Source organism: Pyrgilauda ruficollis, unplaced genomic scaffold (genome assembly GCF_017590135.1).
Source record: "Pyrgilauda ruficollis isolate IOZ18807 unplaced genomic scaffold, ASM1759013v1 scaffold4, whole genome shotgun sequence".
Taxonomy (NCBI): domain Eukaryota; kingdom Metazoa; phylum Chordata; class Aves; order Passeriformes; family Passeridae; genus Pyrgilauda; species Pyrgilauda ruficollis.
In genome coordinates this window covers 2,237,849-2,255,114 of record NW_024525489.1, presented here as the reverse complement: position 1 = coordinate 2,255,114, position 17,266 = coordinate 2,237,849, and the positions used below count along the sequence as shown (strand labels likewise).

The following is a 17,266-nucleotide window of genomic DNA, read 5'->3' as shown; positions in this document are numbered from 1 at the left end:
ATTATGGCAGTGAGATTGCTATATTTCTTGTTCATTGTAGTTTTAACCCATTTTGGGTAGAAGCTAAAGAAAGCTGGGAAAAGCTTTGTCTCTCAGCCCACAAAACTGGGTTTGCCAAACAAGCAACAAACTTCATCTTCTGCCTTCTCAGCATTTTGCTTCCTAGAGGGCTGCATGAACCAATTTGCTTTGCAAAAGAAACATGACAGTGTATCATATTGATATGCTTTTTATGATGTTGCCCATAAAATCATTAGATTATCTCATATACTTCAGTGCAAGTATATTTAGCTATGCATACTCATACCCAAATGCATTCATATCCATTTAAGTGAATTTTGTAGTTAATGAATTCTTGTAGTTTAAATTCAGTTGAGTTGTGATCACATTTCTCTATGAAATCCTATTAAATGACATTCCCAGGTAATTTCATTATGGCAGTTTGAGCATCACAAGAGAGCTATGTCAGGACAAACATCCTCAGGTATGTCTCTCTCTCCCTTGAGATTTGATTAAATTGCAAAATCATCCAAGGAGTCCTTGAAATTGAGAAGCTGAACAGCTTATAAAGGTTCTAGCTTTGAAGCCTTACCCTAGAGTATTTATTTCTACAGTTTTACCCTAGAGTATTTATTTCTTTAGTTCTTTATTTCTTCTTGGATACCTGTTGTCCCTTTAGCTTCAGGAGAGCTGATCTTCTTTGGGCATGGCTAGATGGAGCCATCTCCTGGCCAGACAGCACAGAAAACTTGGTTGAAGAGGAATATGTCCTAAATTTTGCCCCGGTGATTAACTTTGCTGTGAATAAAATAATTATGAACTGTGAGAGAAGTGCTTCCTGCAGACTGGCAGAGTTAGGTTCCAGTTTCAGTTTATAAACATCATATGCCAAAAATTAAAAACCAACCATGTGGATGCTTTCTATGATACTTTGTTGCGCATTGTATGAACAGCTGAAGAGAATGAACCACCAGGAGTGGCCCATTACTATAGCAGAGACATAGTGGTAATCAACCATTTTCTGAACTACAATAAATTTTGGGCAAATCATCCCTAAAATACTGTTTTACTAGATTGACATGAGATGAATGTTGTTGAGAAATGATTTGGTGTTTTGTTTATCTTGTGATGTGACAAACTCAGCCCCTTTGGTGGCTGGATGTCTTCTGTTCTAAAGAGAGCCCTGTCTTCTGCCTCTGCTTGGGACTACAAAGACATCAAGCGATATCTGCTTTCACAATGTGGATTCATCTCTTGGATGGCTGAGCAAACCATTGCAGCTCAATGCTTTTTTATTTTTTTATGAAAAGATGTAATTGACATCAAAATAATTTCTGTCTGGGAGGGGTTCCATACAAAGCTAGCCATCAGTAAAATTCTTTGTTATTTGCATGTAATCCCAGTCATAATAAAGCTAAATAAAAACATTATTCTCTATGAGAGTCAATCTCAGTACCATAACAAAGTGCTTGATATTTTGGGGGCAATTTTCCTTTGATTTGCTTCAGTATAGAATGCAGATACATAAAACAATGGACTATGTACCTGTACAGGCTACTTTAATGTGCCTGAGAAGGTTTTACTGCAGAGTCTCTCCAGTTATGGCGAGATACACACATCAAACTTCTTGCAGCAGCCAAAACTAGAAGTCTGGTTTTATTTGTTGTAACACAGCTGAATTACAAGTTTATGGCTTCTGTTTTATTGCATGGCAAGATGTGAAATATGAGTAATTTGGTGCTGTCAGAAGCTCTGGATGAACATAACTTATTTTTGTGTGGAAATAGGACATCTGTTCCTGATAGCTGTATTACACCTGAAACCTCTATTACAGACACCTCTGAAATTTATACTTTTTTATACTTTAACACTGAAAAGAAATGACTGGTGCTTATGGCAGTGGGATTCAAAAAACCTGCCTTCAGCACACTTCTTTTATCCACCTTTTTTTTTTTTTTTTTTTGCTAGGGCTGGGGTAGGGGGGTTGTGATCAGTTCAACTCAAGTCCCTGCACTCTGGTTTCCTTCTGCAGAAGATAATGTTTGCCTACCCACCAGGGACACTTGTTAATGCAGGTGCTACTCTTTATTTACTGAGTGTAAAGATTTTATTTAAGTATTGAGATGTTATAAAATTCTTGCAAAAACAGATTTGTCAGGATATGAACACATTGCATTCTTTGGAACAATACAAAAAACTCTGGTACAGCGCTGTCTTTTGGAGCAGGTGGCAAGTAATTTCATTCAAGCTATCTTCAGTGTCCTCTATCTTAAACGATAGTGTATCAGAAGTTGAATCAGTTTGTGCTCATTCAACAGTTATTATAAATTGTTAACAATCTTTGTCTAAAATTTGCCAACTCCAGACATTATTTTTAGGCGTGAAATAATTTATATAATTTGTTCAAATAAAAAAAAAAATTGCATGGGTAAAAATACAGAAGGTGTAAGGAACTTAACTTTGTTTTCTAGGAAAATGAATTTAAAAACATCTTTGCACCTATAGCTATTAAGTGTGAATTAATTTTTACTGTATTGTTTTTCAGGGGGATCAGATATTGAATACCTAGATTTTTATAAGCCAGTGGTGTGGTTCTGGATCCTTGTTGGACTGGCTTACTTTGCAGCTGTCCTCAGCATGATTGGAGACTGGCTAAGGGTCATATCAAAAAAGACAAAGGAAGAGGTAAGAATATTTTGAAAATATTCCTGTTTAAAAACTTTGACTAGAAGCCAGGTGAGCTTATAGCTGCTTTTGCTCTTAGGGTGCATAGGTCAAAGCTGTTTGTGCATGAACTGTAATGCTGCAGTTCCAAGTAGGAAACTTGGTAGCAGTCCATTCAAACATACAGCGTTTTATTTTCACATGTCTGCATAGAAAATTAGATTAAATGTATTATTAAATTAAGTGTATGTGAATAGTTGCACTTGATTTATGGGGAAAAAAAATCCTAAACTACTGTTCTTGGTAGTAGGATGTAGGCCTTAATTTTTAAGGCAAAAATAATTCTGTTTTGTTTCTATCAGTGATGCAGGTATGTAAAAAAAGTACTTAAGTGGTTATATTTGAGATACCATGCTTTATAGTGGTAGGAAAAGAAATTTTTCATATAATGCAAGGTATTGGAATGAATTGTTTAACTATCCTTGGGTGTATTTTACCATAACATCTTCCACATAATTATTCAACATTTGTAGTCAAGTGTATTGCTTTCAATTGAAATATGTTTTCATTTGTAAATTTCACTTGTTTTCTCTTGTTTTCACTTATATTTATAATCCCAATGATACAACATTTTGCGTTAAATTTTGTCTTTTAAGAAAATGTCCTGGTTTTGAAAATGTTTGAGGGTAAATAAAATTTCCTTCAATTGTAGCGTGCATAGTTCAAGTTTTACTGGAAGTCTGAGAAATTAATTGTGTTTGAAGTAACATATTATTTCCCTCTAATTTAGCTTGAGTTCTCTTGCACGCTTCAGTTGCTTTATGCTACTCAAATACAAAAACTCTAATTTGTTTTTGATGGAATGAATATGTTGGCTACTGTGCAGTGGCCTGCTACTTACATTGTTTTGAATAGTTTTCCTAGCTGTAGGGCACGGCATCAATGCCTAGATGTATTCCTGGCAATCCTGGAGTTCCCAAAGCCTTTGCTCTGAAGGGTAGCTTTCACTGGCTGCAGTCCCTCAGGGTGCCTGCCACCTTCTGAGCAGGAGCAGGGGTGCTGCTGACAGCAGGTAGGAGGCTGGCAGCTGGGATCAAGCTGACATTGTAAGGAATGTGGGGTTGAGAAGCCATTTTCCATTGCCCTTGCTGTGCTCATGGTTAGAGACAGCACCGTGACAGGTCTGCTCCAAGTGCACTTTTAGCAGCAATTCATAACCACTTAGCCCTGATGCAGAGGACAATATTTATGCTAACAGTTTCAGTTCAAGAGTGGCATCTTTTGCCACATGCTGTAAATTTGAAAGGGTATTTATGACTTCCCTTCCACAATGAGCTTTACTAATGCCCTCCACAGATAGGGAGCAGTAAGTACCATTGAGTGTTCCCATTTGCAGGTTCAACAGCTGACAGGATCACAGTTCTGTTTTCTAGAAAAGCACTGAGGGTGCCTTTAACAGCCAGCCTTACAAGGCTTACACTGGCTGCAGGGAAGCCAGTGCATCACCTCAAATGCTAGTAACCTGCATGGTTGTATTAGGTTATTTTGAAATTCACAATTAGATTGGTCTCACCCATTTTCCCCTCTGCAATAGGAAGAAGTAGGAGAACACTGGCACAGACTCCCCAGGGAAGAAGTCACAGCACCAAGCCTGCCAGAGTTCACAAAGCATTTGGACAATACTCCCAGGCACACGCTGGAATTTTTGTGCAGGACCAAGAGTTGGATTTCAATTATCCCTGCAGGTCCCTTCCAACTCAGGATATTCTATGATTCTAAGAGTAGTGTTTCCTCTGGGCAGTGTCCTGGTGTCTAACTCTTGTCACCTTAGGGTACTTCCTAAATTGTCTTTAGTTTATCCAGGTTACTTGTGTCTGGATGTTTTGGAAAAAATATGATGTGACTGAGACATTATGACTTCAGACTATGCAAAAATATTCTCCAGGCTTGTTATTGCTGTATTTTCTCAGACAATGTTGACACATTTTAGTTCTTCACACTACTTCCTAGGATTAATCTGATCTTTAACCTCAGTTTTCTCATATTCTTTTTTGTTATCAGACAGATATCTTAGTATTTTGACTATATAGTTGACTATATAACATATGGAGGTTTTAATCGTATAGTGATGATAATATATTAAGAATGTTTGAAATTTGTAGCTTTTTGTGAAGCTATTTCAATATAGACTGACTCTGGAAAGGATTTAAAGACACATAAATTCAAGAAACCCAAGAATACCTCTAACACATCAAAAGCATTCCTATTTTTATGGGGGAAAGCTCTTTGCCAGGTTATGCAGTGCTGAGCTTTCTTTTCTCAGGCACCGGGAATGTAATCTTTTCATTCTTTCTCACCTTTACAGCCTAAACAAGCATATTCATTTTGTCTACAACAAGGAAAACTTCATTCTTCAGATATATCAGGGTTCTCTTGGCTGAAGCAGGTATTGGGAATTCTGCTGTATACAAGTCTCATGTATGTTAGGTTAGATTAAAGACAGACATAACATAATTGGTGCCATTTGTTCAATTAATCATATCTCTGATGGTCAGAAATCTCTCTCCCTACTTCTTAGCCCATTGCTCAGGAGTGTGTGAGATTTCATAGCAGGAATAAAATGCTTTAGCAGTTTAAAATTCGATAGTTGTAAAAATGGCAGAGATCAGTTTGAGAATTGAATTATGAGATATACGTTGTGTGGTAGTTAGAAAACACACCAAAAAAACCCATCTTCTATCCTGATGATACTTTGTAGCAAGAAAGTAATATAAATATATTGCATTTTGTTATAACATTGGCTATAAGCATTTTACAAATACTCACTTTTCTAAAGGTTTCATTTTATGATAAAAACTGCTGCTCTTAGCTTATTCTTGCTGTCTTCCTGGGAAAATCTGAGTGAAGATGCTGAAGGAATTTAGTGGAAATGGAGTTATCAAGTCTCTTCTGTGCCAGCAGAAGCCAGATGAGACTGATTTTTTTGTCTTTTTTTCCAGTTAAACTTCAATTTACAGTGGATTGTTCCAGCTTCTGTGGATGCACATTATAGCAGAGGATCCTCTCTACAGTTCCAGTATCCATGAGTGCAATGAAAAACCCTCATTCAAAACATGGAGTGTATTTTTTACCTGTCTTGGGGAAACATTGTCAGTCCTTGGGTAAATAGCCCCTTATGCCTAAAACTAGCCTTTGAAGTGGGAAACAATGTTATATATTAAAACCTATTGAGATGGAGAGCCCATGAAAAAAATCTACAGAACTGTGATCAATGCACTCTCAAAACTGAAGCCGTTCAATACATTTCCTAGGAAATAGGCTGCTGAAAATTTTCCTGAAAATTATGGGGATTGTTATGGGTATCAACAAATAAACAAGGTTTTTTATAGGACTTATATCCTGCTTTCCATGAAGAAAACAGTAGTCTGACATGTTTTAGATACAGGAGCAGATCATTCAATAGTGATCAATTGTGCTGGTTTCAGCAATCTAAGCAGCAAAATCTTGAGAATGTTACCTGAGTCCAGAGTGAGACAGAGAGGTTGCAAGTGTTGTTCTTTGCTTCCCCCCAACAACCAAAACTAGATATCATCAGAGGGATATCTCTTTTGGTAGGCAGATGTAATATTTTTTGCCTTTTCCTGTAGTCTAAAGTAAAAAGTATCAATAAATATCAGCATAATTAAGGCATTAAGGAAAGTCCTCCTTATTCCAGGGAGGAACCATGCTGTTAGTGGATATCACCTAAAATCTGTAGTTCTATTCATATATTTTAACATAGTGGTCTTGTTATTAGAAGAAGTTTACATAAGACTTTGAGGTAAAAATGCATTTCACTGTTTCAACAAAATAAAACATCTATATTCTTTTCAGTCTAGCAGGAACGTTTGCCATATGCAAGTGGATCTGAGACCAAAAAAAGTCTGATCAGAAGTGTACTAGTCCACAGAACTGCTATATTTTGATATTAAAATCCAGATAACCAGTATGTCAGTCAGTTGCTCTGGTGGCTTTTGCCTCCTGAAACACTCTGGAGAACTTTAAATGCATCAAATAGGGAGGGAAGTGAAAGACAAGTAGAGACAGAAGTGGGAGTTTTAGAAGGCTAGATCTGGAAGCCAATCATACAGTAAGATAGATGAAATGTCAGAAAGTCACTGGAACATGCTGTGTGCTGTAATCTTAAGTAGGCGATCTGTCTCTGAAGTTCAACCTCAGCTATACTAGCTTGCCTCAAACTCCCTCCTCTTCATTATTCTCTACACTCTGATTACTCAGAGCACTTTTCTGATTTTAGTGTCTTTGAAAGATAAATTTTCAGCAGGATTTTTTCCTTGTCATATTTTTTCTTTTACTTCTGTGTGCATAGCTTCTGAATTCCAGAATTTTCAGCAAAAAATGCCTACCCAACCAACAATCTTAGGCATTTGGGCTATAGATCCTGGAGGAACCTGCTCCCTTTACTGTGTATCAGGAGTCCAGGTGACAGACTTACATTAGACATCAGCTCAGTTTGGACAAGTCATTTTTTCATTCTGCCTGTCTGTCTTTTGAATTGAGCAACATGCAGCCAGCTTTTAAGACCAAGCCTAAAATTTCATGAGAAGTAGAACATTCACTCCTTGTGGAAACTCAAGAGGCAGCTGCTATATTTGATATTTATAAACAAATTCAACAAATTTGACTCATCTGAATCATCATTCAGTTTAATCTTCTTGGCACCAGTGACAGAGCTGTCACTCAAGCCTGTCAAAACAGAATTAGACTTGTCATGATGATGCTGTGGAGGTTATTGCACTCCGTATATTATTTGTTGCCTTTTTATTAGCTTTAGGCTAAAGGTGCTCACCCAGCAAAAGAGACCCAGTGTAAAGAGAACTTGAGCTCACTTCTCATAGCCCCCAAAGAGAGAACCTAGATGTAGGCTTGTATGCATGAAAAAATTGGCAGACTCGAGAAACAGTTTTGAAGGGTTTTCACCCTCCAGACAGATTGTCCTTAGAGGCTGAGTAGTGAGGGTCTATGACCAAAGAGGAAGAAGAAACTGTTCAGTTGTTCAATGAACTCTTGACCTGGCTCTCCCTGTTTCAAGAAACAAAATCTGTTCACTTAGAAATGAAGATGGTAGAGAATAACTCTTCAGCCTGGTGATCAGAGTCACTTGCTGGTCCATTTTACATTGTTTCAAGTGAGATGGGTCAGTTTCTGTTGAACAACTGTTTGGACTTTTCTTATATCCACTCCCCCAACCAACCCTCCCACCTCCTGGCAAAAGAAAGCAGACAAGCAATCCAGAATGTAAAAGAACAGGCAAAAACAAAAACAAAAACAACCCCCAAAACAAATCCCAACAAAGCAAAAAACCCAAAACCCTAACCAACCAAAACCCAAAAAGCCAAACCAAACTGCAGCAGTTTTGCAAACTTTATATCCCCAAATTCACTGAATTGGTCAGGCTGATGTGATGGAAATCTGTTCCTAAAAAGCACTGAACTGGAAATATTTGTGGGAGACAAATACAGTGTCAAAGCCATGGCGTGTAAAGTAATTTTGCAAGGCAGTGATTAATAAGGGTAACAATTCTAAGATGTGCAAGCAGGGAATCATCAAGTTTCTGTAGGAAAGTGGTGGTACTGCTGCAGATATTGTTAAAAGGTATATTACTGGAAAACAGCCCCTAGATTTGTGGTCTAAACTTTAGGAAGAATGCAGACAGCTACAAAAATGGCAAGGGAAGCATCTGAAGAGAAATCTGGCTTGCATTAAGAGGTTTTTTTTTTCCAATACATCCAAGATGTGAAGAAAAGTCTATTTGGGAAGTAACAGCCATGTTCAAAAACATTATTATTTTTAATAATTTCTATGAGATGGGTAGAAATATAAAATCTTTCTACAGACAAAACAACTCCATGTCTCCAGTCAAATTTGACTAGCAACAGGACAAAAAATTAAACCGAAACAAACCCAAAATAAAAGGTGGGAGTCAGTCTCTCTATAGCAGCCCAGAGTCTCAGGGATGTTTAAAGAGTGGTTTTGATGCAAGGAGGAGATGGAAATTACTGACTGCATTCTGAATGCAATTTGTTCTCTTCCTTTCTATGAGTTTAGGTTATCCTGGTGATGTTCCTGAATCTGCCCTAGCAACAGTCTGTAATACTGAGTTTCTATATTGATCAGTCTTTTAAAAGTCTGCTGTGGCAATGTGTGCAATAATGAATAGGAAAGAACATCTTGTTCTGAGAATTCCAGGAAAACTAAACAGCTGATGGCTTTTGACACTTTTTTTGAGATCTTTCCTCGTAGTTTTATGTACTTTGGACATGTGATGCTTGCTTCACTTCAGATTCAGCACACACACAGATAACATCTCCACAGTTTTGCTGTGGTTATGTTTATATTTGTATCATGCCTCTTAGCTGGGCATACCAAGCATTTAGAGACTGCTGTTTTGTTACTGCATATTGAGTAGCAGGTCCTGGTGGGGTGCTGATTACAGGAGATGTGCTGCCAAGGACACTTCCATGAGGAGCAGCATGGCCCAGGGCATGGGGACAGTCAGTGTCTGTCATGCCAGACTCTGTGCCTGGCCCTGCTCTCCCACAGTGTTAAGGGAAGAATTATTACAGTGAAGGCTGCATGCAGCAAGGGAGTGAAGGCAAGAGCTATTGAATTCGCAAAAATAAAACTAGAGCAATAGACTTATACTTCATAATAAGAGAAATTGATTAAAGAGAGATCAGTTACAGCAATGGCATTTGCTGGAGTTAATTACCCATGAAGATTCCCAGAATGTATATTATGATGATCTACATTGAGAAATCTTAAATTTTGGAGATAGTATAATGCTTTGATTGATCCTTTGTTACAGTAATAAATATATCTGTGGTTTACTGTGGGCTGAAAATATTCCAGATTAAATATCACTGATATCTTCATGATTAACATTCCTGAAAATCTTTCTTTTTTTTTTTTTTTAGGATAATCTCAGTGCTTGGATATTGTTAGGAAAAGACAGCAGAACATGTTACTAATGCTGAGTGTATGAATCTAATAGCTGTCTTGAGGATGAGTTCCCAGACAAAGCAAGTTCAGCAGAATGCCCTTGCAAGTAGGTGTGTTGACGCTGAGGAAAATGCTTTGCAATTGCAGATAAAAGGGACGAAAAAAGCTATAGAATACTGCCTTTCACAAGGGATAGTTGTAAAACTGGTGCTGAACAGCTGAAGTAGAGCTTTAATATTTCACACAAATATCACTCCGGATATTGACACTAGAAAGTTAAGAAATAAACAGTTCTTTCTGGTACTTGACCAAGTAGTTACTATTATAATTCCTTACTACCAAGTAAAAATTAGAAGCTCTTTTTTTATATTTGTTCTTTTTTAGAATATCTTTATAAGCTAAAAAAAGTCCAGTGAGTTTATGAAACAATTGTTGTCTCTTTCCTCTGGGAGAAAGTTTAGGCAGTCATTCAACTGCCTGTGGCTTGGATTTCATTATGCTTCTAGTATAGTTTTTAAAATGTTTGCTATTCCTGGTGCAGCCAAGTTGTTGACTGTGTAGCACAGGAAGAGGAGACACACCATTCCCCTGAATCACCTTAGGCACAGATGGTAGAGCTTTTATGCAAACCTATGTAGTTTCTTGTGGCTAATACAGGTGCATGTCATTCACTCTCACCAGGTTGAAAGAGGAGTTGGGTGGCTCTCTGAGGCGCTGAAACCACTAAATAGAACTGATTTTTAAAGTTCTATTTAGAACTTTATTTTTAATTTTTATCATTGGAAGTAAATAATAAATCAGAACAATAGAGAGTGAGAAAATCAGGCCTATAACTTGTCTATACTACTGAGACTACACACATGCAGATTTATAAAAAGACATGTCTGATGGACAATATTCAATAATAGCTCTGAGGAAATACCTAGCATAGCAGTCTTCATATTTATGGAAAAAACAAAAGGTGAAACAAAATAACTGTGTTGACTCTTAATATATCTGCTTCTGTTTTGTAGGCATGATTTTTAAGGCTGTTTTTATTTTGTTGAATCAAGCCATAATAGAGGAAAAGGCCATTTCTTGCATCTGCCATCTGTTACATCTCTACAAAACATATTCCCACAGCTGCCAACATAAATGTTCCTCCACAAATAAAATAATCAAAATTTGTAGGCTCTCTGCATTCCCGTTGGAGAATGTGGTTTATTCCATCCAAGGCATCAGATGTGTTCATGGAAGTTATGTGGGTGAAACAAAACAATCATTGCTCACCAGAATGAACTCACAATCCTTGCTTATTATGGGACTCAACAATCCCGTTTCTAACAGGAGAGCCTTGTTCCCAAAAATTTCTGACCACCATGGCTACAAAAATACAATTGTCTATTTAATTTAAGCCTTACCCCAGAAGACGACAATTTCACAAAAGAGAGTCTTTTCCCCTCTGATATTTATCTGAAAAACAGAGGGATGTGTATACCAGTGAGTGGAACCAAAAAAGGCTTCACTTACTGCTTCATGTGTGCCATTCATCTTGAAATCAAAGTCTGGTACCTTGAAGACCTGGTGAAGGAAAGCTACCTGCTGCAGGACTGAGGTTCTGACAGGATGAAGGCACAGAAGAGGGTAGTTCATCATAGAACATGGTGGACCTGGGAAAGCTCAGCATGGGTATCTCATTAATGCCTGTGGTATTTCTTGCATTTTGTGACTGTTTACCTTTAAAGACAAGTAGAGCACACTCTGTTCGAAACACCTCTCCACAGGTATTTTGTGTATGTACTAATAACACTATAATAGCAGAAATACTGAAAGCCAGATCATTGCTTTGGGAATTTTAGATTAACTATAAATGCAATTCACTTCATGTGCAGGAAATGCACAGGTTTCACTAAAATTTTTTGTGAAGCTTCTCTTTTTCTCTTCTGCACTCTGGTCTTCTCTAGCCAATGGAAACTGAGGTAGAAATTTGTGTCCAGCAGCAATTTGCATGGGAAAAGGCAGCATATGCTTGCCCAGAATTGCAGGAAAGTGAGATGGCAGATAGGAAACCCTTCTGATGCACTCAGGGATAAACCTACCCAGCAGCTGAGTTGTTAAACCCATCACCCCTCTCTGCACCTACATTTTTTTAAAGGAACTTTGTGAACAATTTCTGTGAACACTGGCTGAATTTCCTGAGAGCTAAGGCAAAATGTTATGTTCTGTATTCTGCTGCCTGCATAATTTGACATGTAATGCACTTTCTAGTTTTGTCTGAGTAGCATATCATAGAGAGGTTAATTGGATGTGTTATTTTTAAGTAGCAGGATAAAGTATACTGCAGAGGAAAAATGAAGCTATGAAAATTTGGAGAATGCATTAGGGATAAATGCAAGAAATTATATACTGGGAAACATCTAGACCATTAAGAATATCTGTAAGGAAGGGCACCTGTTTTTCACCCTAAAATGTAGTCAAATGGATACCACCAGCTCATCTACTTGCTTTTTGAATTCAATTTTTTGGCTTGCACTAACATGCTCATCACAAAATGTATGAGCCCTGTATGCCAAAGGGAAACAATATAATGATCAGCTATGACAGAAAAAGCTGCACACATTACTTAGAAATATATGTTTTCATTTTCTTGCATGGCATATATAATGCTATTTTTTCTTATTTTCTACTCAGTGGTATACGTCCTCCTGAGTATATAATAGCTTTCATATCATATATCTGAGCTCCTACAAGTAGGATATATTTCTTCCCCCTTTGTAAGCAGAAGTAGATTAACTGATCTACTGTGATGTTTTTTCAATAATATCCCTGTGACAGAGGAGCAAAGCTAAGGCAAAGTTAAGTTAGGCAAGTGCATTTGTCTTGGTCTATTTAAGGATGTCCTTAATTATGCTTTTGATTGTTTATTTTCCTGCTAGAGCACAGATGTGGCTTAATTCAAAATACAGATTACTTGTATATGGCTACATGGCTTGTGCCTTCCAGGTACTTAATAGGATGACTGGTCTTCCTGAACGGTGGGGAGTTTTGCATGCATTAGCATTTGGATAATTTTGTGAGTGTCCGGAAAGATTCTCAAACTCTTGACTAGTATAAGGAACGAGAGGAAATGTACTGAAGGATAAGGCAGGTGCTTCAGTAAGTTCAAATGGTTTTTTAGTTTCAACAATAGCATCCCTTTGCTACATTCTTGCATTCTGGTTTATGCTGTTGGCCTTTACCCAAGCGTGGAGCTCAGCTGGAGAGAAAGCTAAAACACAGTAGAAATGAAACTGCACAGGAACTTTTGACCCTGTTAGAGATATTGACTGAGAGCCAGTTCTAGAACATTATTAATTTAGATGGATTTTGGCAGGAGTAAGTGAAGGAGTGGTGACTTAATGTCCATGTTTTTTTTCTAGTTCTGTCAAATTCAGTATATCTGTCTTGAAGTTATATTGGTGATTGTGTATGTGTGCAGCCTGGGAAACTGTTTGGTCATTCAGGAAGCTCATGCAGTACTTTATTGGTGTCTGTCTGCTTTTCACTACAAAACCCCCCCAAAAAACCCAATAGTGACTTTAACAAGAATGAGTAGAACACTCTTCACAAATGGTTCAGAGGCAGTTTCTCATTATATGCTAAATGAGTAATTGTGACATCACCACCACAGGTAGGCACATAAATTGGCACAGACATTTGGAGTTGTTACTGGACATGACCTGTGGTATTTGAGACATCCTCCCAGGGTTGTTGGATATGGTGCAGGTCATACGGGATGCCCTGGCAGTGTTAGCTGGAAGACAGGCAACCTGGGCTGGGCAAGGAATTGGGTCAATGCTATTCATTTGTTGGAAAAGTTGTGGGTGTTGGGTTTTGGGGGTTGTTTTGGGTTTCTGGTGTCTTTTTATTTTTAAGTTTTTGTTGTTGTTGTTGTTTTCTGGTGAAGTGTGCTGTGTGGAATACTTAGTTGTGTTACTATATACCATAATTCTCGAGAACTTGTTATTGAGGCTTGTCTTCCCTGAAATCATAAGGCAGTAGGGTGCTGCTTCCTGCTTCTTAAATACATAATACACTTTTACTTGCTGTTGATGTTCAGCATAGCTAGGTTGATACTCCTTGTGAAATATGTGTAACACCTTGCAGTCTAATTTGGATTTTGATGTGGAGGAAGTAATACAGGAGCTGGGATAGGGACCGTGTCCCCATTACTAGTAGCATTTCTCTTCCCTGAAGGTTAAAGTGAGAAGAATCACCAAATTAGTGCTGCTTCTTGTATGACTGAGTCAGGTGCTATCACTATGACATGTTTTTCCTATTGCTTCTGAAATATTCTGTGACATTCAGCCTTATGTTAAGTATGTAGTTGTCAATAATTTCTGTGACTAAGAGGCCTTGTCCTCATGTCACACTGCCCCCAACTATGACAGCAACAGAGTCTACAGAGCTGTGCTGTAACGAGGCAAGAGATCTAGAGAAAAGTAAATTGTTGTTACAGTATGTAGGTATGCCAAGAATTTAATTTCTTTTGAGCAGCACAGGCAACTGGCATGAGACATTTTTCAGTTGTTAGAGCCCAGATGAAGAGGAGCTGTAATGCAGTCTGTTAAAATGTCATAACCTAAGGACAGAAAGAACCTGAACATATTAGAGATATGTCCCTATGGATCCAGGAGGGATCAAATTATATAAGCAAGGTACTAATGTGAACTGGTAGTCAAAACGGTACATTTCTTTTCTTATAATCCTTTTCTTACAACCCAGCTTGAGTCTGGAAGTGCTATGGAATTGAGAGTTTTGTTTCAAAGAGGTAATATTTTTGAATGCATCTCAATTCACATGAAGAGTAGGGGCCAAAAGCAGTGATTTGGGGCATGCATAGTTCAAACAGCACTGAAATCCTGGTTCCTAATGTGTTTCAAGTCTCTCTGTTTTTCTACTAATGCATCTTGATTCTACTTAGCAATAGCGTTAATAACAGCATGTTTCAATTTGTATTTTTCTCCAAGAATTTTAATATAAACCAACATCACAACTTTGGTGTATGGGCAGGTAGAATTGTGTCCACCATGCTAGTGTTCCACACCACCTTAATTGGAATGAGCCTGTCTCCAAAGGCACATTTATTGATGCTCTTCAGCTGGCTGCATGAACTTGCTTCCCCAAAGAAATCTCACTAGATTCAGACATCAGATATCCCAACTAGTAGGATTTTAAGATTCTCCTGAAAAACTTGAATGTCCAGGAACAGCTTGCCCTGTGCAAGACAGGTCCATCACCAGGAACATTCTGAGTTTATCACACAAACTTGCTTACTTCAGAAGCAAGGCCAGTTGATTGTCTCTCCTGGACAAATATGAAATCACATGGGAACATAAAAAAAAAAAAAAAAAAAAAAAAAAAAAAAAAAAAAAAAAAAAAAAAATTGAAAGAATAATTTTAAATCCTGATAGCATCTCTTGAATGTGCCCAAATGCAATGCCAGATATGTGTGCCTGAGCAAAATACCTGGTCTGTTAAACACTTACACAACTGGTGAGCGGCACAAATATATACAGTAAAGGGGAAACCTGTGTACTGGCTCTTTGCTCCCCCTAGACAGAGCCATTGTCCAGGACCTGGGCAACCTGCCTTTAGTAAGGCTTAGGAAAAGGAAAAAACTGCTCCAGGGTGTGCACTGATACTATTTATCATATTTTTATTACTTGTTTACTACAAGTAAAATATTGGAGCAGCTGAGATGCTTCAGCATTGTAGATTTCATTATTTTCAGATCTGAAGTTTAGTGTGTCTGATCCTAGCTGCACAAATTAAATACTAATAATCATTCAGCTAGGTGAGTCCTCTGTGTATTGCAGACCCGTGTTTTAGAAAACAGACCTTTGTCTGCATTTGTCATCTGTGTAATTCACTGAAGTGGAGATGAATGTAATAAAATGACCCTTGGGTAAAGAGATCATCTTGTTTTGTTTCTGGAGGGGAGAAAGTTTTCCTGAAACTCTGTCACTCCTGGATGAGCTGATTAATTTTTACCTTCATTATATTCCTGTTTTCCACTGCACTGCAAAGCATGAATAAGCTTGTGGCTTTTTCTCTGATGGTTTGCCCCCTATATTTCTCTGTGTAAATTCTTTTTTCATTTCTTTGCTTACTAAGTCAAAGTTTGCTTGCCAGTGATTGAAATTCTGGACTGAACAGTACCAATTAGACTAATTTATGTGGGTTAAATTCTCCTGGAATGCTTCACTATATTCCCTGTGCTATACTTTCCCAATATTAAGCTGTTGAGGGAGAAGAGATTTAAAGAGAAACAATCTATTTCCTTTTGAGTTACAATGAGATAATATCAACAAAAGGTGCCTCCTTTAGTTACCTACATAACTTATTTAATGTAGCAGTGGTTTGACTGAAATGCAAGTGCAAAAGTATAAATAGTAAACAAATGACAGGCCACAGTTTACCTCAGACTAGATCTGCTCAGTTTACCTTATGCCATATCTGGGGAAAAATAAGGATGATTTGGGATTCAGGCTGGGAAGCAGACATGCCACTGAGGTGACTTTTAACTGTTCCTGTGTTGGTGCTGTCTTTGAGCAAGCACAGGAAAGAGGATGCAAACAGCCGATGGTTTCCTTTGAAAAAGCTTTTCTGTATAAATTTAGAAAATTTTTTCCAAGTCTCCCAAGGATCTTTCCAGAGACAGAGAAAGTGCTCATAAATAACCTCTTACCCTAGTAACAATACATAACACAGCCTGGATTGCTGGGATTTCAGCATCCCCTGACCAGCTAGGTATTGTGCAACTGTCAAGCCTCTGCAACTTCTCTGTATTGCTGTCTGCCTGTGATAACAGTAAAAAAAAAAATCAGCCGAAAAGATTTTTGTGATTTTGGACCTGTTAACTCTTACTAGTGCAACATTTCTTCTTTAGCTGCTGTCAATAAAAGAGTGAGTCTTTGGCATGAGAAATTTGTGCTAGTGGCAGCAGCAGCTCTTTGGCAGCCCTGCACTCTCTCCATGCTCCTGAAGATAAACAGTGTCTGAAGTCCTTGGTGCCATAATGCTTCCTTTTTATTGCTTTTTTTGCTGCAGGTGGGGGAGTTCAGAGCCCACGCTGCAGAGTGGACAGCAAATGTCACCGCCGAGTTCAAGGAGACTCGAAGGCGCCTGAGCGTGGAGATCTACGACAAGTTCCAGCGAGCCACCTCCATCAAAAGGAAGCTCTCTGCAGAACTTGCCGTCAACCACAACCAAGATCTGACCCCCTGCAAGAGAACACTGTCAGTGAACCACCTGACCAGCGAGAAGGACCTCTTGCCAGCTCTGACAAAGACGGACAGCATTTACATGAATGGTTTGACGCCGCACTGTGCAGCGGAAGAGATAGCCGTGATCGAGAACATTAAGTAGCCATGACTTTGGATCCCAGCCCTTGGGAAGCTCTTGGCTTAGACTAGCCATACACCTTTTTTTCCCCACCCTGTCGATGACCAGTGCTAGCAGCATTTTATATGTGTGCATGAGTTCCACAGAAAAACTACAGTCCCGAGTTACCATTGTATCTCTTCAGAGACACATAGATGAATGGCACTGCTGTTTCCAAAAGATGCTGGAACAAGCA

The 17,266-nt window shown here is 38.3% G+C and overlaps 1 protein-coding gene across 1 annotated transcript in view; it reads left to right on the top strand.

The window, feature by feature from the left end:
* The window catches only part of KCNK2 (potassium two pore domain channel subfamily K member 2), a 74,663-nt gene extending 57,608 nt beyond the window's left edge, over positions 1-17,055 (top strand). The window contains exons 6-7 of the mRNA XM_041477065.1: positions 2,546-2,685; positions 16,738-17,055. Of these exons, the coding sequence (XP_041332999.1) occupies positions 2,546-2,685; positions 16,738-17,055 (458 nt within the window). The remainder of the gene's footprint in view (positions 1-2,545; positions 2,686-16,737) is intronic.
* The last annotated feature ends 211 nt before the right edge of the window (positions 17,056-17,266 follow it).